The sequence below is a fragment of the Accipiter gentilis genome, chromosome 7 (assembly GCF_929443795.1).
Source record: "Accipiter gentilis chromosome 7, bAccGen1.1, whole genome shotgun sequence".
Lineage (NCBI taxonomy): Eukaryota > Metazoa > Chordata > Aves > Accipitriformes > Accipitridae > Astur > Astur gentilis.
Window position 1 is genome coordinate 8978280 of NC_064886.1, and position 24698 is coordinate 9002977.

The following is a 24698-nucleotide window of genomic DNA, read 5'->3' on the forward strand; positions in this document are numbered from 1 at the left end:
AGCTGTCCCCGCAGCGAAAGGTGGGCGATGCTGTCGTTAGCCAGCCCCGCGGCCACATCCATGCCAGCCCGGTACGGAGTATCTCTGCTCTCCGCACCCCAGCTGCCAATCACCCCAGCACTGCGCTCTTGCTTGCAGGGTTTTATTGGGAACAGTGCAGCGGCATGCAGGGGCTTCACTGTCCCAGGGCTGGCTCCCCCCGGCCCGGCACTGGGCGTCTTTGGTCTACGGCTGCTGAGTCTTGTGCATTTGCAACAGTTTGTGCCACGGCTTGTGGCTGCTCGCCTTCGGTCCCCACTCCAGCCTGTGGCTTCTCCAGCCCGGCACGAAGCCAGTCCTGTGGCATGGCACCTAGAGAGGTCATGGGTGCTGGTGTGAGTTGGGGGGGGATGACCCTCCATACCCCAACACGCGCTTTAGCAGGGACACAATGGAGGGGAGCATCAAGTCTCACCTGCAGCATCCGAGGACGGTCCAGGCTCGCCCTCCGGCTCCGGGAGGGAGTCGTGCTTGGTCCTCCGTTTGAGGACAGGCGACCGCCGCAGGCGCAAGGGGACGGTGCCCGCTGGAAGAAACACAACCCAGCCCCACGTTACAGTGGGGCGCAGCTGCCTGGCTCTTGCTGCCTTTCTGCCTGCAAGCCTGGGCGGCCTGGCTGCTGCCAGAGCCAATCCCAATGCTGAGTCCCCCCCGCCATCCCCGGATCTTCCTGTTGTAACGATGCCATCATCTAGCACCCCGGCACCGCAGGCGGCCACCCACTAGCTGAGACAGGCGGCACCACCGCGTACATGAGATGCCACCATACCAATGCCTGCCTCCTCCAGCATGGGGTGGAAGGGGAGGTTTGGGGTCCCACTCCAGCCCCCACTTACTTCCCAGCTCTGCTGGGCACTCGGGCTCCCTGAGCTGCTCCTCGTGGACGGACACAGCTCGGCGGCTGGTCCCCCATGATGCCACCAGCCGCGGTGTCAGCCGGTTGTCTGGAAAAGCAGCGGGGAGTTGCCGTCAGGGGGGAGCCTGCAGCACCCTGACCTCCTAGCTGCCCCCCCCATCAGCATCCAGCGCTGGGTGCTTGGGTCCCTAATGCCCTCCATTCCCAAAAGGCTCCAGGAACAGGCCAGCAAGTGGGATGGGGACCCCATCGACAGCTCGCGCATCCCTACCTTCGGTGTCAGATGGTGTGGGCAGGGGTGTACCAGCACCCACCTCCCCGCTGTGGCTGACCCTCCGCGGCAGTCCCGCCGGCGCACTCCTCCCCGGTCGTGGCAGGCTGCTGCTCCAGCCTTCCCGGGCCCCGGGCTCTGGTAGCACGCTGGGCTCGAGCAGGATGAAGGAGCGCCGGGGCTGGTCGGAGCTGGTGCCCTGCAGCTCGGTGGGCAGCTGTCTTCCCAGGGCTCTCCAGGCTGGCCGGGGCTCGGCCAGGCCAGCACTGGGCTCCAGCATGGTGGCCGGGCTGCGGAAGGGTGCATCTGTGGGGAAGGCAGGGCAGAGCTGTGGGTGCCCAGCAGTGACGGCCCCAGGGGATGGCTCCTGGTGCTGGGAACAAGCCTGCAGCCACCCCAAGGACTGGGCAAGGTGCTGGGTTTTTGTCCACCTTCACTAGGGTTGGGCACCCATGAGTGCAGAGCACCCTTCCCAGGGTGGGACCCTGCCCAGGGACCCGTGCCTACCAGTCCCCATTGGCTCTGGTCCCCTTGTAGTGCTACTTGGTGCTTGCAGAGGGGACCGAGCCCTCTGGCCTGGGGGCTGGGGTGAAAGCCCCCCGGCACCCACCGGTGACCCACCTGTGGACACGGAGTGCGTGCGGGCCTTCAGGGAGGGTGGGGAGTCCGCAGAGCTGTCCACAATGTCCCCTGCAAGCACAAGCCACCGGCCAGCTTCATTGAGCTGGGGTCTGCCCCATGCCATCAGCACCCAGCGAGGGGCGGACATGGTGGGACCCGCAGCTGGGAGCCTGAGGGGGCCTGACCATGCCCACCCTGTGGGTGCCCAGTTGGGTGGGGGTCAGGGTAGGGAGATTGCAGCCCCTCACCATCTGAGCCAGCTTTCTTGATCTCGCTGTCTTTGCTCTGCGAGGGGAAAGACACCTGGTGAGGGTTGGGATCAGCGTGGCAGCGCCCTCAGGGACAATGGGTGGCAGAAGGCAGGGTGCTGCCCGGCTCTGGGGTGGCTGCAGGGGGTGGGTGCATGCCAGGGAAGGATGGACAGACAGACACCATGCAGAGCATTGGAGCCCACGTATTGGTCCTCTTGCAGAGAGTTAGGTGACAGGACAGAGGCCAGGGGCAGTGGTGGCACAGAGCTGGGTGCTTCCAGGGGACCCCCATCCCACGGACCACCACCTCCACCTGCCCTTTGGGTGCAGGATCCATCCTGAAATTGGAGCCACTCCCCACCTGCTGCTTCTTGCCCTCAGCGGCCGGGCCCTTGGTGACACCGATACGGTGGAGCATGACCTGCATGCGCTGCTCGAAGGAGGTGGGCAGCTCCCCCTCGCTCTTCTCCAGCTGCCTCTTCTGCAGGACAGACACAGCCTTTCCAGGGACACAGCACCCACCACAGCACCCATCCCCAACCCCAGCCGTGCCCCCCGGGGAGATGGAGGCATGGCCACAACCCAGCAGGTACATCCCCAGCCATGGCTCCGCTATCCTCACATCCCCCTGCAGTGCCTGGCTGACCCCACCACCAGCACCCTTGGGTGGGAGCAGCACCCACCGGGTAAGCCGAACAGCAGTGTCAGTGACAGTGGCTCGGTGACAGTGACAGTGCTTACCTTGTCATGCCTGACCCCCAGCGCATCCTCATCCTCCCCTGACAGCAATATGAGTGACTGGGATTTGCCCTCCCGTGAGTACTTGGGCCGGATCCTGCGGGCAGAGTCGGGCGTCTGGCAGTGCTCGGGCTCTGCCTGGGGCTCGGCAGCGAGCCCCCCCTCCTCTGATTTACTCAGCGGCTTGCCCGCCTCGCCCGCCTTGCTGGGGGCTCGTAAAATGTCACTGAGCATTGAGCGCCTGCTCCTGGGGGCTGCGGAGCCGCCTTCGGGCTCCTTCTCACACCTCGAGCCCCGGCTGGATTTAGGTTTCTTGAAGGCAAAAAAATTCCCAATTTTCTTCTTGAGGGTGCGGGAGCCGGAGGGGGCCAGAGGGGCTGATCCCGGGCAGGTCTCTGGAGCTGTGGGGCTGGGGAGAGATGAAGCATTGGGAAAGGTGAGCTCCAGGCTGCTGAGGGGCTAGGGGTCATTTCCCCCTCACCCCCGCCCACTCTGAGGAGAAGGATCCAGACCCCGGGCATCCCACCTGAGATGACGCTGTCCTGGCAAGGGCAGCCATTCCCAGCGTGGGATCCCATGGGTGCTGCCCCAGTGCCTCCCTGCTATGGGACAGACCCCACAGCCCCTCCTCCCCAGGCTTGCAGGAGTGGGGTGCTGTCTGCATCCTGCTCCCCATGGCTGCCATCCCAGCCCTCTCCCACCAGCCTTGCCCCCGGGTGTGATGTTTTCCCCAGCATCCCTTTGGCACTGGGACCAGCAGCATTTGCAGGGTAGGTGAAGGCAGGGGGGTTGCTGAAACCCCGGGGATGTGTGTGTGCCAGAGTGCTGGGTGGCTGCAGGGCCTTAGGCGCCCCCACTGGGCTTACGGCAGCTCCTCTGTGATGAGCCTCTTGGTGAAGAAGTCCTCCAGCCCCTCATCCACGCGGGTGATGCTCCTGTCCTCACTGTTCTCACAAGCCACGGGCTGCACCTGCGAGCAAGCACGGCGTCAGCCCGGCATAGGGTTACCCCCCATGAATACGTGCCACCCATGCCTGTGCATGGACAAGTGGGTGCCAACGCAGGATGGGCGCTGGCACCCTCTGTCTCGCTGCATATCCAGCACGAAAGCCAGACCATGGTGTTATCGGCTGCATCACAGCTCTAATCCCACCGCATCCCTGGGGCTGTGGGAGCTCCAGCCTGTCCTGGGTTCCTGCTAGCCCCTCACCCTGCCTGCACAGGCAGGGCAACTTGGCTGCCAGCCCCCCGCACCCCGCTGGGTGCCACGTGTGGGGTGCTGGTGGTTTGCCAGCACAGTGGCTGGGGTACGGCATCCGTACACGCTCAGGCACCTGTGTGTTACCCACAGGTAAGGTGCCTCTGACCCTCCTTGGTGACACACAATGACAAATCCTGCTAAAGCCCTCCTAGAGCTGGGCCAGGTCTCTGACCCTGCTGTCCTTGTGGGAGAAGCCTTTAGCAGGGATGCTTACTCCATCTGAGCCCCAAGGAAGGGACACCCACGCTCTCGGTGGGTGATGGAGTGGGTGCCCTGCGTGGACCCACATCTGCATCCTTCAGGCTGGTGCCCATCCTCAGGTCCAACTTTGGAGTGCCACCACAGCCTGGATAAAGGCCACCCATGGCAAAGCAGTCTGTGCCATGGCCAAGCCTTCCTCCACAGCACCTTCCTCGCCCTGGCATGTGGCACCGCAGCGGTGGCTTCCTATTGATGAGAGGGAGGTGCTTCCCCATCGGTGGCATTTCAATCCATAATGATTTTTCATTACGGCTGGATTGATGCTGCTCAGGAGCCGTTCCAGTCATTCGAGATCTGCTTTCCCTGTCACATCGCATCCATCAAAGCCCATCCTCGCTCGAGCCTTGGCCAACCATGGGTGCCAAGCTTGCCCATCCCGCTGCGGAGAGATGTGTCAAGGTGATGGCCCCCAGGCCCTGCCTGGCCCCTGCCAGCCTCCAGCATCTACCCTGTCTGTGGAAAACGGCTCCTGCCTCTCCTCTGTCCCCGCAGCTGCGCTGGTCCCACCACGGTCCAAGGGCAAGCACCACCACAGCCGTGCAAGCCAGGGCTTTCTGGTGGGTGGAAGGATCCAACTGCACCACGGTGGCACAGGGACGAGGTGATGCCAGCAGGATCTGGCCCTGGGGTTGGCGACAGAGCCAGACTCTCCGCTGACTGCACCCAAAAGTTACTTTTCCTTTGGGAAGGGGGCTGCGAAGGCAGGATCCCCAGCTGCTCGCCCTTTGGGTGGGGGAGAAGCGCAACCCACCCCACTGCAGCTGGCAGACCCTCACCACCATCACTGGGAGCTGTGGCAGCTGCCAGCACTTCGGGGCCGATGGGTTTTGGATGGGGGGGAGCAAATTGGGTGCAGAAGGAGAGAGGCAGCCGGAGCCATGGCCGAATGCACCGGCCCTCTGCACCCAAACTCTGCAGGTTTTTTCATTCCCCCCCGCCTCCCTGCCAGCTCCTACCACTCAGCATCTCCCAGCGGGCAGCAGGAAAGGGGATGGATGATTTCTGTGGGCCCCCCCCAGCCCCCCTGCCCATCCTTTCAGGCTGCCCCCCTCCTCCAAGGAGGCTCCAGCAGCAGCTGAAATGCAAGATAATAAACCAGCCGCGGCTCCGCGCATCTCATTTTCCTGCCTTGCAACAAATACCGACTGTGATAATTCACCCAACTGGGAAAAAAAAAGAGAAAAAAAACCCCAAATCCACCCCCCCACACCTTGCCAACCACCCCCCCCCCCCCCCCCCCGCCCCTTACATTTGGCTTGCTGGGCGGTTGCTTGTGCCGGCGGTTGGGCCGGGGCCTGGCTTTGGTGCAATGCTCCAGCTTCTCGCCGGCGGTCGGCAGGTCCATAAGGGATCCGGCGGTGGTGGCGGTGGCAGGCTGCGTGGAGGGGAGCGAGCCGCTCGCAGGCTCAGCATCCTTTGTGGAGGCAGGGCGTGCCGGCGGCGCGGCGGGGCTGAGTGACGGTGGCGCCCGGTGAGCTCGGAGCCCGCTGGCGTCCCTACCCGCCGCCGGCTCCAGCTCCGAGACACCTACGAAGGGCGAGAGGGCCCTGGTTGGCATCCAGCCTCGCCAGGCCTCCCCATCAGCATCATCATCATCATCATTGCCGCCGCCGCCGCCGCCACCGCCTCCGCCGCCACCTTTGCCCACGCGTGGAGGGTCAGCGGGGTGCTCAGTCAGGGGAGGGGACCGTGGCCGAGAGCTTGCGTGGTGGCCCCCCCCCAGGGAACAGTTTTGCAGCGTAGCTGGGGATGGATCCTGCCGCGGTCCCTGGAGGTTTGCGTGCATGGGATATTGCGGGGGGGTGGGGGGGTGGGAGGGGGATGCTCAGGCAGGGAACGAGCCAACCCCCGCAGCAAGCCCCGAGACCTGCGGCAAGTAGCAACTATATGGCATGAGCTCTGCCAGCGCTGGCCTGGTGGGCAGCACTCACAAACACACCCCGTTTTGCTCTGCAGGCAGATCCTCACTCCCCTGGTTACCCACTGCATGGAGGTCAGGATGCTGCTGGGCTTGGGGACATCAGGGGTCCCCTGGGGACACCTGGGTGCCAGGCGCTGAGGTCCAGCACAAGCTCTGCTTCAGCCAAAGCTAAATATGCATCACACCCAAAGCCCCAAAAGTAGAAGTCACCCACCAGCTGCTCATTTCCTCCCCACCCCACCAGCCAGATCATGCCCCTCCAGGTACGCAGGGCTCCATGGGGCTACACCAGCAGCAGAGAAGCCTGGGGCAGCTCAGCACCAGCAGCAGGAGCACCCGTGGGCAACAACTCCTTCCCTGTGCCAGGTCCCCAGGGGTGCTGGGGGCGTCAGTGATGCCCATGCCGCTGGTGGTCCCTGGGATGGCAGGGGGAGATGCCATGGCATCCACAATCATGGACAAACCTCCCACCCCTGCCTGGCTACGTGGGGAGGGAGCTCAGGGCATTTACCCCACCACCCTTGGGCACTGAGCCAGCTGAACCCCCAAAAACAGTACAAGAGCAAGCTCAAGGTGAGCTTTGCCTGTGGACCTGCACCACGGCACCTGGAGAGGCTCTCCAAAGGGGCAGAATCTCTGCCAGCCTCTGCCCACAACCTGTAGCATCACCGCTGAGGGCTCTGCCCAGCAGCCCCCCAGACTGCTGCTGAGAGCCCCCTGCCCCTGCCGTGCCCTGGCGGAGGTGGCACGGCACACACTGAGCCGTGACAAAGGGAAAGCCGCGCGGTGACCTTACTTCTCACGGTTGGCGTGGGCCGAATGCTCCTGAAATGCTTGTTTTTCCTCCGCAGGGCCATCTTGTACTGCAGGGAGAGAGGGACAGTGGTGGCTTCGGCGTTGACAAGCTGGCCATGGGGAGCGGCATCCCGCAGCAGCCAGAGCCAGCCAGGCTTCGCCCAGTGATGGGTGCAATAACCCCATCACCCCCAGACCCCCAGAGCTGCACCCCCTCATCTTGGTCCAGCACCAAAACCGCCCACAATGCCGGATCAGATGCTTTCCCGGTCAGGACCCGGTGCTGTGCTGGATCCCAAGTCCTGAGGCAATGGCCAGCCCAGCCGGGGCCACCACAGGGACACGTTCCCAGTACCGGCAGGGCAGGCAGCATGGCCGGGCAGGCTAACGGTCCCGTTTCCCAGCACTAATTGCCTTAGTGCTGCCCTCGGGGGGTGCCGGGGGTGCATGCACCCAGAGAGGCTGTGGCGTTAAGCCTGGCATCATCCGGTAAGGCGGATAAAAGGCAGTTATAGCACGGGCATCACGCGGCAGCGGTGGGGTCGGACCCTACCTCCTCCACAGTGAGGTCCAGAGGATTCCTGCCCCTCGCTGGCACAGTGGCATCGTCCTCAGCTGGCTCAGGCAGCAGGACCGGGAGGTCGAGCCCGTGCTTGGGGAGGGTCTCCGCCTAAAACCATTAGGAAGCGCTTAAGTTATCCTGGGGGCTGAAGCGCGCCTGGCCGCCCTGTGTGCTCTGTGCTGCTCTGCTCCCTACCCGTGGCTGGGATTTGCGAGCGGATTTAGGCCTGATTAGCCGGCTGCCGGCCGCAGCGCAGCTGCCCCGCGCCTGCCCCGGTGCACAAGTGACTGGTGCCCGGCTTCACCCCGGCACCCCCCACCACACAGCGGCTCCCAGACTTCACTCAGGATGTTAATGCTGCTGTGACCACATGGGAGAGGATTACCTGGGAGGAAAACCAGCCTGGGTGGGAATTGTCCTGCTTCCCAGACAGCAAATCCATGGTCATAGAGTTGGCTGGTGCCTGGGCAATGCTGGGGTACCCAGACCCCACATCCCGCATCCCAGCCCCACATCCCCACCCCACAGGTGCTGGCAGCCCCTGGCACTCACCAGTTTGCACTGGGCAGTGGTCAGGTCTCCCAGCACGGCATCCACGATGCAGTCAGCCACGGCAGCAGTGACGGACAGCTTGATTTCACTGGGAGTGGAGAGAGGGGTGTCAGGGCCAGCGCCTGCAGCCCCTGCAAGACATAGGGCCAGCCCCTCCCCAGGGAGAGCCTTGCTAGAGAGGTGGATGCTCAGCCGTGGCACCCAGAGGGGCACCTAGGACATGCCTTCACTGGGTGTGTGCTGCTGGAGCAGGAACAGGACCAGGTGCTGGCTGGGATGGAGGATGCTGAGTGCATCCCCCATTGATGGTTGGGGTACCCCTCTGCCAGCCATGGGGATGTGCCTGCAGGAATATCACCCCATGGGACTTCCCAGCTTCCTAGGGACACATCTGAACTGGATCCAAGTGGGAAGCAAAGCCACAGCTGGGAAAATGCAGCTGCAGGACCCAGCACACCACCACCACCACGAGGGGAGGGGAGCAGTTGGTAGGGAGCCCCCAAAATCCTCATCTGGCCAGCCACCAAGCAAGAAGGAAGAACAGCATGTCACCCACTTCAGCTTGCTGAAGACATCTGTGACCATCTGGTCCAGGACGACGCTGAGGTTGAGATGGTCCTGGAGGTAGATCCGCTCCGACATGGCGTTGACCAGCTGGTCCCTGACTCCGCTCTTCTGCACCACGGCTGGGCACAGGCTGTGCGCTGTGTCCAGCACTGCCTGCATGATCGCCTGAAATTTGGGGAGGAAAGGGGAGTTTTCAGTGTCTTTTCTATCAGGATTTATGTGGTTTCCAGGAGACACCACATCCCTTATCCTCGGGCCATCCAGTGCTGCCATCAGCTCTCTGCTCCCCCTGGGAGTTCCCCATGGGTGCCCACCTGGATTTCCCGGCCACAGGTCTGCGATGCTTCCTCCGTGAGACACTCCAGCTTGTGCTGCAGCTTACCGTTCTGGTATGGACTGTTTCCCGCTTCGTACAAGAGTGGCAGGATCTGCCATGGGAAGAGAGATGGCGCAGATCATCCCACGGCACCTCATCCTTGCTTTCCACCCATGTGCAGCCTGCATAGGTGACTGCCCCGTGGACGAGCATCACCTGCATTAGCTGGGGAGACCCAGCGACCCTCTGACTTTGCTGGCCCCTCGTGGTCCCTGTGTCCCCCCAGCTGGGCCCCCAACGGCTCCCCACTACCCACTGACCCTCCTTCTCCCCCTGCACCCAGCCACGCTGCTGTCCACGTCTGGGGACATCCTTTCCCATCCCTTTCCCCACATTTCCACCATCAGCACCATCCTCTTAAATCCTATCTCAGCCAGATTAAGTACCCAGGGGGGTGCCAATAAATTTGGGAAAAAGAAAGATGTGGTTTGAAGAGAAGTATAGAAGAGGGAGGAGAAGGTGCCATAGGGAAAGAGAAGCAGGACCAGAAGGATCAAACCAGAGCTGACAGTGCCAGGAGCTGCTCAGCAGATGCCCTGGCCTTCGTCACCCAGCTGGGGTGGGATGATGGTGTCCCAAGGAGGGACCCCTCGGGGATGCAGGGAGTGTTTCTTACCGGTGTGGGCATCCGTGGGTTGCAGGGTGTGCCCAAAGCTGGAGCACCCACCTCTCCCAAGGAGGGGTGCATGAGCAGGGGGTGCCCTTGCTGAAGAGGGGGTGTGCTTGTAACCCCCACTTCCCGGGGGGTGCACACACGACTGTGTGCCTCTGGTGGGAGGGATTAAGAACATTTTGGGCCTTGTTCTAGAATGGGATTCAGAAATTTGCAGCTGTTCTTTAACATTTTGCAAGTGCTCGGTGATGCACATCTGTTGCATTGACGATTTTGGTGTTCTCTGACTGCCGGTTAATTATGTCATTAACTAATCAATAACCTGCTTCGATCCCAAATTGAAGCTGGGCGAGTTGAGGGGTTTCCCCGCGCAGCGGACTCACACTGACGGAGAGGTTGGCATTCCTGATGGCCTCCTCCGCACAGACGATGTCTGCTTCCGCCTCCCTGCCCAGGCAGGCGCTGAGGATGTCGACATGCTTCTGCACGCTCAAGCAGATCTCGTTCACCATCTGGAGCGCAGAGAGGCTGCGTCACATGCCGATACCAGAGCAGCACTGCCAGTTCCCCTCTTTGCTGTGACTTTCCCGGAGAAAGATATGCCGGTGCTGCCCAATGGGGTGGCGGGGGCACAGGCAAGATACAGCCCCCCAGAACATCCCTGACTAATAACTGGGGATGCCACACGGCAGGGATTTGCTTGTGAGTGTGCACAGGGAGCCAGCAACATGCTGTGTGAGTAACGTAGCAGTGAGATATTCCAGCGTTGCATATGCATGAAACGCACGGATGCAACCAGGAGGGTTCCTTGGAGATATGCTTTCTGCCTGGCCTCACTTTCATCCCTCCAGACCGCTCTGCCCTCCACTCAGAAAAGGTGAAAAGGAGTTTGTGCTGCTTGCAAGAGTTCACACGAGCTAGCCAGGGTTGTCTGGGGCAGGGGAGGGCAGCCCGATGCAGCAATTTGGCCAGCAAACCTGTTCGGAAGAGGTGGTGAGGATGCCCTGCTGCAGCCGGAAGGTCTGTGCGGGCAGCGTGCGCCGCAGCTGGTTCCTCGTCAGACAGGACTGGAGCTGCAGCAGGCAAGAGGCCATGAGCAGCCGGTGTCGGTGGCACCCGACCCCGTGACCCCCCCAGCCCACGTCCCCACACCTTGTGCACCGCCTCCTCCGTTTTCTCGGGGTTGCTGCGGTACGCCTGCGCCACGTCGCTCATCGGCAAGGGCATCGACTTGAGGGTGTAATTCCTGCGAGGCAGCGCAGGGGTGAGCGGGTGCTGTCAGACCCCTTGTCAGCCTCGCGGGGCTCATCCCTGCCGTGCATTTCCCCACAGACATCCAAAGCCCACCCGACAGCAGCCTGGACATTGCCCCAAGGTCCAGCCCTTGGAGATGGGGATGGTTAAACTCCGGCCATCAGCAAACCCCGATGGGGCAGCAGCGCCCAAGCTCTCCATCCACCCCTCTTTCTTCAGACCTCCAGAGAACCTGCATGGCCGAAGATGAGACCTGACGGTGTGCTCGGCAGGTGGACAACTTCTACCTAGCATCTTTCATGGTCAGGGAGGAGAGGAGCATCACATCTCCACCAACAGCAGATCCCCACCCCGTGCTCGTCGGGGGCTGCCTTGGGTGACATGGGGCTGTGCTGGGTTGGGATGCAGAGCCCAGGGGAGACTCTGAGGTCAGTAATGAAGGTGCCATCACCAAATGGGTGGCAGGTTGCTTTGCTGGCTGCAAGGCCCAAGCTGTGGCCCAACTCCCTTGGGACCTGTATGCAACTGTGATGCACTTGCTGCTTCTAGGGGACAAGAGGCCCTGGGGACAGTGACATCCTGGAGCCAGAGGCTCTTTTGCATGGTGGTAGCAAGCCAGGAGGACCAAGCATCTCCTTCCTTACCTCTCCAAAGCTTGAGCCACCTCCAGGAGCCCATGGGCAGTCGTGTTGTTCCTGTCCCAAACCACGGTCCTGCAAAGAAAAGGACACGAGTGAGCCCTGCCTGAAATCACGCAGCCCCGAGGTGGGTGCCCACCCAGTGGGTGCCAGGAAGAGTGAGCCCAAGGTTGATCTCAGGCACCAGAAAGCCTAGAAATGGGGTTAAAAATCTGAATCTCAATATTCAAAACCTAAACTTGGACTTTTCAATGAGCTGTAAAGTACATGGCTGCCTGGAGGGACTGAAAGGCATAGAGGATGTGGTCAGACACCATCCTGCTGGCAGGGGCAGATGTCCCGCAGAGGAACAGCCCTGGCTGGGAGACCCCTTCCCTGTCCCCTGCAGACACCCCCGCCTTGCCTTTGCAGTCACAATGTGGTAAAAAAATGGCATTTTAGGAACTGATGCCAGAGCGTGGAGTGAGGGCAGTGACTGCAAGGGTCTGGCTGCAGCATCCCAGGCTGTGCAGGAGCCTGGCAAAGAGCTAGCAAGTGCTGGGGTAGGGATCGAGCTGCTCTCTTGCCTTTCACATGTCCCCTGCCAGCACTGGCAGATGACTGCCATGAGAGCAAGATACGGTTGCAGCATCTCACTGTGCACCAGGAATGGTCCAGGGACACATTTGTCGTCACCAGGAGCCGTGATAAGTCTCCTCTGATGGCATCAGCATCACAGCAAGGACCACCGTATCAGGGCCACCCAGCACAGGGTGGGAAGGGCACCCACAGGGCAATGTGGACCTGCTGCTACCTGAGCTTTGTGTTGATCTGCAGGGCCTTGGCTAGCATCTTGGCCCCCGTGTCCCCCATGGCATTGCCACTGATGTCCAGAGCAATGAGGCTGGTGTTACTGCCCAGGGCACTCAGCAGGACGTTGGTTCCCAGCTTGAGGCGTGATTCGGCCACGGACAGGGACTGCAGAGGCTAGAAAGGGGAGAAGAAGGGGGAAGGTGGCCAGGACACATGTCGGGACATGTGTCACCCCTGCGGACACAGCCTCCATCCCTGGCCAGCAGCTGCTGGGCTGGCAGCTACTGTGGGTGCCTGGTGCTGGCTTTGGGGAACCCAAGTCATGCTGAACCCCAAGAAACAGGAGGGCAATGGGTACTTAGGCAACACCCTGGATTTAGCTCAGATGCCTGGCAGGCAGCGAGGAGGAAAGTGGGTTTTTTTGGGTTTTTTTGGGCTGCAGCCATGCTACACCAAGCATCTCCTCTGCGCCTTTAGCCAGATACAGGCTCCCGCTTTCCCAGATGAACGGGAACAGCTCTCGCTTCTCTGTCTGAGCATCTGCTTCAGACAGAGCAAAATAAGAGCCAAAGGATTTGAATGGTGGGGGCGGGGGTGGGGGTTGCTCCCAGTCTGTGCTGGGAGGGATCCAGACAGCACCCCAGCAGGGAGGCTGCGTGGTGGTGGTGGAGGGCAACCAAGAGCATGGGTGGATGGGTGGGGTGGTTGAGGGCAAGCCGGACTTACACAGTCATCCTCCTGGGTGAGCTGGACAATGCGGTGCAGGACATCCAACAGCCCCTCCCTGCAGGAGAGGTGGCGGGGCAATTACACACGCATTCCCCGGGGCCACAGGGGCAGCTGGCAAAACTCCATCCTCCCTCCCGCTCTTGCCTGAAGCTGTGACCTGTCCCTGCAGCACCTGCAGTCCCATAGGGACTGCGCCAGGAGCAGGTGATCGTCGCCCCGTGGCCCCAGGCTCCCTGTTGGGTTGGAGCAGGCAGGATGGGCAAAGCAATCCCTGGCATTCTCAAACAGCCCATGGGCTTTTGATGGGGAGAAAGAGTCGAGGTGGGTGCATGGTGCCAGGATGGCTCCTGGCCCTGGGGTGCTGCAGTTTTGCACTTACTTGGATTTGATGTTGAAGTTTTTCCCCAGAGAAACATGCCTAATGGACTTGCTTCTGCCAATGGAGAGCACCAGTGTCACCATGTCAGGGTCAAAGCCTGCAAGAGATGGGGGACACCCACTGGGATACTCTGAGCAGTGCACCGAGGTGACACCAAAGTGGTCCCTCACAGGAGAGCTGCAGAGCCACCAAGCTGCCACCGTGGGCTAGTGGAGAGATGCCCAGGGCAAGTCCTGAGCATCTTCATCCTCTTCATGGCTCCTCCAAGGAGACCTAAGACCTGTACAGAGCTGGGGTCCCTGAGGAGTGACCCCAGGGAAGGAGCACCCACTCTGGGGCCTCCTGCTATTTGGGGCACCAAGGCTGTGCTGAGCCATGGGGAGCACTTACGGAGCTAGAGATGGCTCTTGCTTTCTGCCATCCCACAGGGACGCGCCGTCCATCACCCACCCAATACCCTGGACAACACGGGAGGAGTTCTCTCAGCTGGCAGGCAGCTGCCTGCACTTCCACCCTCATGGCTGCGGCATCCCAGGGAAATTCGGCAAGCAAAGGTGACATCCCTCCCATGGGGCAAGGATGCGGGCAGGGATCTTCTCGCCCAGCTGCTCTGCCAGCCAAGGGCAAGAGGCATCAAGACCCACCTATGGGGCTGTCCCTCCTGCATGGAGCTGCTCTACTAGGAAAGCCAAATATAGAAGCATAATTTGGCAAAGGTTGGCCAGAGATTTTGGGTGAGAGCGTGAGATTTTGGAGCATTGGTGGCCTGAACAGGTTTTTGAAAGACTCCAAACCACGTCAGCTTTCCCACAGCCATCTGGCTGTCAAGGAGCTGCACGATGTGGTGCGAGTTCTTAGCAAGGCTGCTTTAAGGTTTGGGGCCTTTTAGTTGAAATCAAGAGCTGGCAGAGGTGATGGTTGTGATGATTAGGATTGCTCACCCCATGGCTTTGGAGGCCACGGCAGGACAAGGTTAGCAGTAGAGACTGCAAACTCCTGCAGAGCGGTGGGAAGTGTTTCAGCCCAGGGAAACCTTTTCAATGCTTCAAACTCTGAGCTAGCAACACGAGACCACCTTGGATGCAGTGAGTTGAAGAGACTTGTACCAAGAGAGAGGTGAAATGAGAATTTGGGGCAAGTTCCGAGGCAGGAGGGAAAGAAGAAGTCACCCCACACCCCATGCTGGAGAAGCTCTTTCTGAATGAGAGAGGCAAGGGACACCACTGCTGCCCACCATGGGATGCAACACTGGAAGGTGATGGAAAAGGCCTGGCACACTGGGAAGGACATCAGCAGAGGGAGAAGAGCACACGTAAGGACTGCCTGCCTTGGAGAAGGCAGAGGGGTGGTTGGTTTTGAGGTAAAAAGCCATAAAAGCCTGATGAGGTGGTAATTTCTCAGGCAGGAATCCACTGCTGGCTGTTGGGTGCCTTCACCCCCGTGAGACACAGCCTGTAGTGCTGCAGCTCCTGCTGCTGAAGGACTTTTACAGGTGACACGTACAATTTAATGTTGCATCAGCCAGCGCAGTCAAGAGGCAGGCAAGTGCAGCAGCCCATCTCCCTGGGGACTCCTACAAGCTCACGAGGTGCTTGGGGCTGAGCTGGCCTCTGCCAAACAGCCCGAGGTGGCTGGACCCTCAGATGGAGGACATCTCCCAGGCGGGGAAAAAGCAACTTACCATTGTCAGACAAGTCCAGGTCGCTGATGGAGCTGGCGTCAGGGATGAGATCCTGGATGACTTGGGCCCCCGCTGATCTCAGCTTGGAAAAAACAGCAAGACATCAGTACAAGGGGAGGCGCCGAGCCCTGCAAACGAGATCCTGCCATTGGGAAGGTCAGTCCAGCCCCGCAGCGGACAGGGCACAGACTTTCCTGCACAGAGAGCAAGCCCCCTCAACCACTGCAATGGGACCCCCTGGCTGCACTGATGGCACCCATGGGTGCTGGCCCCTTACCTCACAGTTGCTAAGATCCAGGCGCAGGTCACTGATGTGACTGTTGTCTGCCAGCCCTTGCAGCAACGCTCTGGAAAAGTCACCAAAGCCACCCATCGGTGTGAGCAACAGGGGCATCAGCACCCACCATGGGGTCCAACCCCGCAATGGTCCAGGCAGTGGGAGCAGGGTGCTGGAGAAGACATCCTTCCCAGAGCTCTGCCTCTCACAGCCCCATCCATCCTTACCACCCCTCTCAACATACAAAGCCCTGAGCGAGGTCCCACCCTGGACCATGCTCATCCCAAATCCATTCCCCTCGGTGGACTCACAGCCCCACCTCACCTTACAGCATCTGCTGGCAGCTTGGTACCTGCCAGGGAGACATGCCTGAGGGCACAGGCCTGGCTGAAAAACAGCTTGATGTCAGGGGAGATGGTTTTCACCCTCCTGAAAAGGACAGGTACAACATGGCATCATCTGCCACCCAGCACCAGCCACTCCCCTGGGTACCGCACTCCCCTCCCCATCATCCCGGGGCCTTACTTGTGGGAGTACACATTTTTTGAGAGATCCAGATGGACGAGGCTGGCATGGCATCCATGGACCAGGGCTCCAAAGAGCTGCCAGGGTAGGGAGGTGAGCCATGTCGAGGAGGTGCTGTGGCCCCTCGCACAGCCCAGGAATGGATGGGTGATGGTATGGGACAAGCTATGGGGGGTGCTAAGGGGGTCTGCCCCATGCTGGGGCTCCCTTCTTCCTCCTGCTGAACCCCGAGTCCCCCAGCCCACCCACAGCAGTGGGCACAGAGTGGGACATCGCTGGGCTGGCTGCCCACTGCCCCACGCACACCCTGTCTCCGCAACCCCATGCCAGCCGCGATGAGGTGGCAGCACTCCCCAGCAGCGTGCCACTGTTTTGGGAGGGGGGCTGAGGGCAGGGGCTCCCTCTCAGGACCCCCTGCACGAGTACTCACAGCATCCAAAGGGCAGTCCGTGCTGGCCAGGCTGAGGTGGGAGAGCGAGTGGCACTGGCGGAGGAGACTCTGCAGGTTCTGCAGGCAGAGAGGGCTCAGAGGCTTTGCCCAGGACCCTGACCCCCCCACCCAGCACCCTCCAGCCCAGAAATCCCAGTTTCTGCCTGCCTCCTCCCTTCCGCTGAGCACAGGGATGAATTCTGCCCAGAGGGACTCAGCCCCATGCCATTCACTCCTGGGATATGTCCTTGCTCCAGGTGGTGTCTCCCACCCTCCCGCAAGGAGATGCAGTGGGATGTCCCCAGTGCATCCCCCAGCTGCTCCCAGGTAGGCAGGGAGGTGTCGGAGCTGTGAATTCCCCATCCCTAGGGTGCTGCAAGGCAGGGCGCAGATCCCAGGAGACTGAAGCCATCCAAACCACGCTGGGGACAGAGTCAGATGGGTGTCACCCATTGCAGCCCAGGCACTCACGCTGATGTCGTCCCCAGCCAGGGTGCCGGGGTTTCCAGAGAGGTCCAAGTGCCGCAGGGAGGATCCAATGGCTTTGTTATCTGCCAGGGCCTTGCATAATATGCTCATCCCTGCTTGAGGAGAGGGGGAGAGATGGATGCCCGTGGGTCCCCTGCACCAGGGAGAGCCATGGAGCAGAGGAAGGGGCACTTTCCTACAGCTGGGGCAGCAGGATATTGCATCCTTCAAGATGCCCTTTCCAGGGTGTCCCTGCAGCCCCTCCAGCCACCCCTTTGGTGCCAGCTTGGCCCCGAGCGCTGCTGTGCACAGCCTCCCGACGGTACCCAGGCAGTACCTTTGGCAGTGAGCATTGTCCTGGCCAAGCTGAGGCTCTGCAGCCCCTTGGGGCTCTTCTCCACATAGCGGCTGAAGGCGACAATCCCTGATCAAAGACCAGAGGGCCCTGAGCAGCTGTGCCAGCGCAGGCGGGTGTCCGTCCCACCCCGAGCTGCAGTCCCCAGGGCAGAGAGGCAGCTGCCAGTGGGATCTGGAGTTGAATATTGGTTTTCATGGGTGTAAACTCATCCCAGCCCAAAAGTTGGGTACCTCTGTCTTCCAGCTGGTTGCCAGCAAGGTTGATGGTGTGCAGAACAGAGTCGGGATGGTTGCTGAGTGCCTGGGCCATCCTCTGCGCAAAGTCACTGTGGGGAGAAGGGTCACTCATCTGAGCAAGGTACGGCCTCGTCCGGGAGAGACAGCCACCAACCCCGTAGCCTTACAGGGATGTGCCACCAGCTGCTGCCAGCAAGGCAGAGCTCACTCTATCTGAGGAGCCAGCAGGAGAAAGCAGAGCATCTCCAAGGGTCGGTGATGTTCACTGGCCTCCGGGCTCAGGGGGTCTCTGCTCTCAGTGAGCTTCATGCTGTTGAGGGGATGGGGCACCAGCACCCCTCTGGCACATGGGTCCATGGACCACCCTGCTCCATGCATATGAGGGGAGATCCACCAGGCTGTTAAGACCCTGCTCATTGCCTTGCCAGGGCCATGCAACGCATTTGCTTACGCTTTCAACCCGCTGTTTTCCAGCACCAGCTCCTCCAACATCACCGATTTGCTGAGCATGTAGAGCAGCTGCTCTGAAATCTCCTGGTTCTGGCAGGGGAGAAGAAAGCCTTTCTGGAAATCCGGCCACCTCTGGCATGCCCAGCACCGCAGTGCCAGCACTCACCAGCCTGAAGTCCTTGCAGGAGAGCTTGGTGAACCACAGGTTGAAGGACAAGGCAGCGATACTCAGTGCCACGTCTCTGCAGGGTGACAAGAGAGTCGGGGCCAGGCTGAGCCAAACCTGGTCCCAAATGGGTGACCCAACACACCCAATCCCGGGATGCCCCAAGACACTGAGCCCCAGGGTGCCCCAACACAGTGTTCAAGGGAGCAGGACAGTGGTCCATGAATTTAAAGCAACCCACAAATGCAGCTCAGCTTCCCCACGTTATTCCCTCAAGGAAAATAAAATTAATCAAAATATTTGCATGCTTCTGTCAAAACCTCTGTTATTTTTCCTTTTTAACTCTGAGCTCTCGTGTAAAGAACAATACAGGTTTTGCTCAAGTGGAAACAAGTTTCTTTTTGATTTCTCGGTCCAAAGAGATCACTAAAACTGTTTCCTTTTTGGCCAACTGAACACAGATCCTCTGTTCCTCAAAATGCTCAGCCCAGAACTTTGACTCACTATGCCCCAGCCCAGTGGCCGCTTTCCCCCAGACCTCAGCCCTTGCTCTGTCTTTCTTGGGATGGAGACATGGCTGAGCCTCACGGGGACAACTTGGGGCATAGACTGAGCTCATGGCCCCACTATAAGGTTATAACAGGTATTTGGGGTGCTGGTAGAGAGCGGTGCCAAGTTTCAGGGAGGCGAGCAGCACCGGCTGCTTTGCATAGGGAAACACCTGACAGCCACGAGCTGCAAGAAGCCACCGTGACGTTCAGTTTCCACCTCTGTAAGCAGCTCGCAGGCTTATTTAAGTGTTAAAAATGAACATGGGAGGCTGCCCGGCCTCTAAGGGCCATCACCCCATGGGATGGGGCTCATTGTGTTTGGTGCGGGGGAGCATCAGCCTGCAGATGTAGCATCCTTGGAGTGTGGAAAGTGAAAAAAGCTTCTAAGACAAGTGAAGGAGTGTGTTAGGCCACTCCTGATGGGGCGGATGAGGGTGAATGCTGGTGTGGCACAGGGCACCGTAGGCAGCACGGCTGGGGGACTCACCGGCTCTCCAGATGGCTGAAGTCCAGCAGGTTGAACTCCCGGCAGTCCTGGCTGTGGTAGATGTTGTCCACGTCCTGCCCAGATGGATGAACACACGGATCACACTCAGCACCTGGTCCTAGGGAGGGCTCAGGTGCCCAGTACTGCTGGGGGGAGCTGAGCCCTTGGGACCCCTCCTTGCCTAAACCCTTCGTCTAAAACCTCCCCCTGGTGCTGTGGCTGGCAGGGCACATGTCCCAGATTGGTGGAATGGCTTGGTGGGTCTTGGACCACTTCTGCAGGGAATGGCCAGAAGAAGGCAACGCACACCCTGGCTGGTGGGAATAAGGGTGTGGGGAGAGGTGGGCTGGAGTCAGTGTCCCAGAGGAAGAGGGGGACAGCCAGTCCTGCTGTGGCTGGGTCCCAGCGGGGTTCCCCTCTACTAGGGACACCCAGCAAGGTCCCAGATTTCCAGGGGCTCTTCTTACGTGACGGTCTGGGAAACAACCTGGCCCAAGGCATCTCAACCCCACCTGCACTTTGATTCCACCCCACCAAGGAGCAGGGGGCACTCAAGCCAGGCAAAACTGCAGTTCCCAGCTCTGGGATGTCCCTGGGATATCCCTGGGATACTCCCAGCCCCAGCAGCCCTGTGAGCATCCTGCTTCCCTGCCTGTCAAGTGACACACTGCAACTGCCTCTTCTCCATGGGACAGACCAGCTTACCCACTGGATTTCCTCACGGAAGGCAAAGCCATTGTAATCACATAAAGCAGCGTAGGTCTCTGAAAACCCCCCTGCAAAGAGAAGGCAGTCTTGGTGGCAGACCTTCCCAGAAGAACACAGAGGAGACCTTTGGAGAGAGGAGGAAGCAGGAAAAGGATGGCGGGGGCTCAAAAGGGATGGTGAGGGCTCTCCCTTCCTTCCTCAAAGGGGCCAAGGCGTCCTGCGTGGTCTAGTGCCAGCCCAAAAAGTGATTGCGCAACTCAGAGGGCTATGGCTTGCTTTGCTTGATCTATGTAGACACCAGGCAAGGTGCATTGCTATGATGATAACAGAGGTATCCTACTCCAAACCACGCTACAGGAAAAAGCTCCTGGCCCTGCAGCAGTGCTATATGAGGTGGGTAGAAGCATCCCACAGCTGCATGTCCTCATGTGTGGACACTGAGCATCTTTGTCCCACAGCTGTCCTGCTCCTTTCTGGGGAACTACATCCCATGCTCCTGCCCCATGGGCTGGTGGAGAGCAGACCCCACAAGCAGGGCTCCTTCTGACCTAAGCCACCATGGGTGCCCTGCCAGCAGAGCGGGGGGCTGTCAGCAGAGCTAGTGTTGATGGATGCTGGGCTGTGATGGTCCCCAGGGTGCTCCAACCCTCCTGGTCCTGCCTGGGGGAGGTGGGGGTGTGTGTGTGGGGGGGGGGGGGGAGGCTTACCGCAGGGCCCAGGGCTGCTCTGCAGCATTTCCTCCAGTGAGTCTGTGATCCGCTGGATCCTTTCATACAGGTTGGGGGGGGAGTTCTTGAGCAGTGTCCTGGGGAAAGACCAGAGGGGTGTGTGGCTGTGGGCAGGAAGAAGAGCATCCCCACAACTTTATGCTTAGCTATAACCCTTGTATGTAGGGTGGCCAGAAATATTCTTCCGGATGCAACTGGAAAGAAGGGTCTGGCCTCCATCAGTGTTGTTTTCCCCTGTTAAAAGGTGCTGTTGTGAACCCATCCCATATTTGGGGCTTTTCTGAGCAAAGAGGTTGCTCTGATACCTATACAACTGCCCCTGAGGAGCAGAAGACCCTTACCCAGGGGATGAATCCGGAAAGACCTTCTTAAGTGACATGGTGACATGGATGACAACTTGCTCCAAATCATCAAAGGACATGAACCGGAAGGCGTAAGATGCTGCATCCGTTTCTATGACAACCTGCGGGGTCCAAAGGATGGGGGATGCCTGAGTGAGCTGGCAGCACACAGCGTCCCCAACACCCCAGACACAACGGTGACAGCCATCAGCTCCTCGCTGCAAACACCCAGCTGCTGCTTATAAACCCAGCCGGAGCACCGTGAGCACAGGGAAGGCTGCAAGCACCAGGAATTGAGGACAAAATACATTAAAGAGATCGTACTGTGCCAGAATAAGGCATAAACCTCCCCAGAATTCAAGCTAAGCTAATGCAAAAGCAGCCCAAAAGCAGTGGGGGTGAGAATAGCCTTGATTCTGCCTGCAGCAGCCGCAGCTGGAGGACGGAGGTTTCCTCCCTGAATTTATCTAATGAGGTTTTGAGGCTTTTTTAGCTTTCGATTCCTACCAGAAAAAAAATCCCATGGCAACACGCTCCCTGATTTAATTACACACTGATTGAGGCGTGGGAGTGAGATGACAATTATCTGCTTGGCAGCACGCGAGGACGGCGCTTCTGCTGGTGCCCGGGGCTGTGGGAGACAGCGGGGCCCGGCCCTGCCTGCACTCTGCCTGCAGATTAATAACCCCCGGGCTTTCCATATCCCAGTCAGATGTCTCACCACCCCCCACCGTGGGGTTTCAACCCCCAGCACCCCTCGTTCTCTGCCCAGCTCCTCTTTATTTCTGTCCCGGAGCTCAGCCACGCAGAGTGCTGAGCAGCAGAAACCCTGTTTAGAGGCTGGGGCTGTCGTCACTGATGATGTTTTAACGAGCAAAAGACAAGACAAGAGGTTAATGAGGACTGCAGCCCTGTTTCGGCCAACACATCCAAGCCGGGGTTCCTCTCCTCCACGGTTCCCACCCACCGCATCTGCCCTACGTGGACGCCTCTAAGAGGATTAACAGGGTTTAAAACACCCTCCTGCTAAATTTGGCTTTGCCTCGGTAAGCCAGCAGCCATTTGTCACCTTGTCCCTGCAGAGCGGGAGGTGCCACGGCCAGGTGCTGTCTGTGGCTGCCGGCAGGGAAGAGGCGCAGGCACCCACGCTGGCCCCCAGCACCCCTGGGTGCCTCCCTGCACCTCCAGCCCTGAGGGCAGTACCCTGGATGAGGCCATAAGAGAATTTCTTTAGAGGTGGCAAAGGGATAAATACCCTGCAGAGCTCTCACAGATCATCACTGGTGACCTTCAATGTGCAACGGGGGGCCAGGATGCCCCCAGACCCCATGGTGGGCTCTGGGCCAGGGTTTGCCATGGGGGGAGGTGGGCACAAGGTGGGGTGGGTGCCCGGGCTGGGTTTGCCCCCGGTGTTGGTGCCACTCACCAAGCTGGGCTCTCGCACTGTCATGTCCCTCACCTCCAGGAAGCTGAAGCTGCTGTGAACCTGTGGGTGAGAGGAGCAGGATCAGCCCCAGCGCTGATGGAGAAGGGGGACCCAAGGGTCTCCCACCGTTCTCCATGCCCTGGGCAGTGACTGGCCATGCCCCCCAGCCTTCACCAGCCCCCTGATGCAAACACCCTCCCCTTCACCCCATCCTCCTCCTCCTCCTGCTCCTGGGGGCTTTCCAGACCCAGTGGCCCAGGTGACCCACAGGCCACCCACCCCAGTGCCCCAGGCAGCTGAGCGATGCCCTCCCAGGAGCCGCGGAACTCTACCGTGGCACAGGGTCCCCCAACACTTACCCTCACCGGCAGCATCACCGGCAGCACATAGGCTCGCCAGGCTGTCAGCACCTAGGCAGGGGACATTGGTGTGACGAGGGACTGCAGTGACAGGGGAGCCACCCCCGTCTCCCACTGCAGCCATGAAACAGCTGCCTGGGGAAACTGGGAAAGCAGGAACCAGGCCAGATTCTGCACGTACCAAGATATAGTCATCGTACTTGGATTTCACCTGCAGCTGGACGCTCATCACCAGAAGGACCTTCTTTGTCCCCAGGAAGGCGGTGATGCCCTCTGAAAAAAACAATGTCCCCATGAAGCGAGGTGTCTGAAGCCACCCCCGGTCCTCTCCTGCACTCCCTGCTGCCCTTGGGGACACCATGCCCTCCATTCCCATCTGAATCAACTCCTCTCCATCCACACCTGATGGTCAGACCCTGGTTGTTCTCTCAGCTAAGCCACGTGCTTCTTCACCAGCTTTGGATCTTGTTTGCTGCTCAGGTGAAAAACCCGCCTCCCCATTGGCTTCTGCAGCCCAGGCTGCAGCCTTGACCGAGCGCAGAGCTTTGGGCTCACTGGTTTATGCTGCACAATGCTGCCTTGCTCACTGGGAGCTGGCACCCAGCAACAATAGGGTCTTGGTTTCCCTTTCTTCCTTCCCACGTTTACGACTGGGGAGCAACTCAGCACCCAAGTTCTGCTTCCCCACGGTGCAGCCAAGGATGTATTCTGCTTTTGCATTTTTTGGGGAACTCTTCCTGGCTATGACCTGCATGGGTGGTCGTGTGTGCCAGTCTCCCTGCATTGGCAAACCAGTCGCTCCCACAGTAGCTGCAGACCAGAGCGAGCATTGCTCCTGCCTGCTGCCTCCTGCCTTGAGCATCACCTCCCGCACTGCCTCCCCGTCTCTCCTGATTTACACCTCTCGCTCAGAGGAGTGGGACAAGAACCACAACTGCCCATCGCCACGCAAAACAAATCAGGTTTTTGCAACGCCACGGCTCGCTCTGGCCCTTGCTGAGGCTGCCAAGAGCCCCGCAGGTCCAGTGACTCGAGCCACACGTCCCCAGGGACCCATCCTGGTAGAGCCGGGACCTGGGGCTGTGGAGATGCGGTGACCCGGCTCCTTCCCACTCCACTGCAAGCCTTGGTGGGGCTGGTGAGGCCGCAGGACCCCGAGACCTCTGCGGCCTTTTGCTTCTTCAATCAAATGAGGGAAGGCTGGGAGCAGCGGTACTTCACGCATCCCCCGCGCTGCTGAGGAGCCAGGCCAGGGCTGCAGGCCGTGCTTCCCTGGGGAGCTGCCAGGGACCCCCAGCTGGCTGGGGGACCCCAAGCCCATGGGAGCGAGCAGCACCAGGCTGCACCTACAAACCAGGTAGCAGGAGCCATGTCCTTGAGGATCCAGCCTGTTCTCTGGGGGTGCTTTTGGCCTGAGCAGCATCCACAAGCATGGGAGCTTTGGGAGGGAGAGCAGCCCTCACGCCCCACGCCCTGCTTGGAACCCCCCTGAAAGGCAGCTGCTGCCGACGAGGAACCGAAAAGCGGCTCTGCCAACCCCGGCACGGCAAACCGGGACCGAGCAGGCCCCGTACTGGCGCTTTCCATGTGGCGTTGGTGCCCTGGCAGCGGGCGATGCTTACCTTGCAGGTCAGCAGGGATCCCTCCAGGGGACGCAGCCATGGTTGGGACCAGGGGGGTCACCCACCCGGGGATGCAGGCGTCAGGACAGCATCCCTGGGCACCGCGGGAAAGGCACCCTGCTAGGAGGAAGCGCTGAGGTTACCAACCAGCAGCGCCGCCGCCTCGGCACCTCCTCCCCCTCCCGGCACTCGGTGCCTCTTCCTGCCCCGTCAGGCGAGATTTACCGCCTGAGCAAGAGAAGCAAAATGAAAGCGACGGCGCCCGCGGCCCGCTGGCCCCGCTGGGAGGAGAGGGCATCCCTGCCCAGCTCTTCTCCTCCCGCCTGGCTTCACCTGGGTGAGCAGGACACCCACTGGTGCCTCCCAGCCAAGAGCAGCAGCATCTCCCCATGACTCCAGCGTTCAAGGG

At 60.3% G+C, this 24698-nt stretch overlaps 1 protein-coding gene across 1 annotated transcript; it reads right to left on the reverse strand.

Moving 5' to 3' along the window:
* Window positions 1-170: 170 nt before the first annotated feature.
* Window positions 171-24380, reverse strand: CARMIL2 (capping protein regulator and myosin 1 linker 2). The gene is made up of 40 exons (XM_049805781.1): window positions 24290-24380; window positions 22849-22940; window positions 22668-22718; window positions 22309-22368; window positions 20883-21004; window positions 20521-20618; window positions 19811-19881; window positions 19106-19179; window positions 18068-18143; window positions 17903-17991; window positions 17446-17540; window positions 17195-17281; window positions 16861-16970; window positions 16390-16467; window positions 15960-16036; window positions 15759-15863; window positions 15435-15504; window positions 15158-15239; window positions 13477-13573; window positions 13095-13152; window positions 12370-12542; window positions 11583-11651; window positions 10837-10930; window positions 10662-10757; window positions 10068-10196; window positions 9010-9123; window positions 8685-8860; window positions 8129-8216; window positions 7568-7684; window positions 7016-7082; window positions 5548-5825; window positions 3643-3746; window positions 2780-3185; window positions 2400-2519; window positions 2036-2072; window positions 1788-1856; window positions 1167-1472; window positions 876-983; window positions 455-565; window positions 171-351 (listed from the first exon to the last, which is right to left on the reverse strand). The coding sequence occupies exons 1-40, from the start codon at window positions 24327-24329 to the stop codon at window positions 176-178; spliced, it is 4470 nt and encodes a 1489-aa protein (XP_049661738.1). The 5' UTR covers window positions 24330-24380; the 3' UTR covers window positions 171-175.
* Between the last annotated feature and the right edge of the window lie 318 nt (window positions 24381-24698).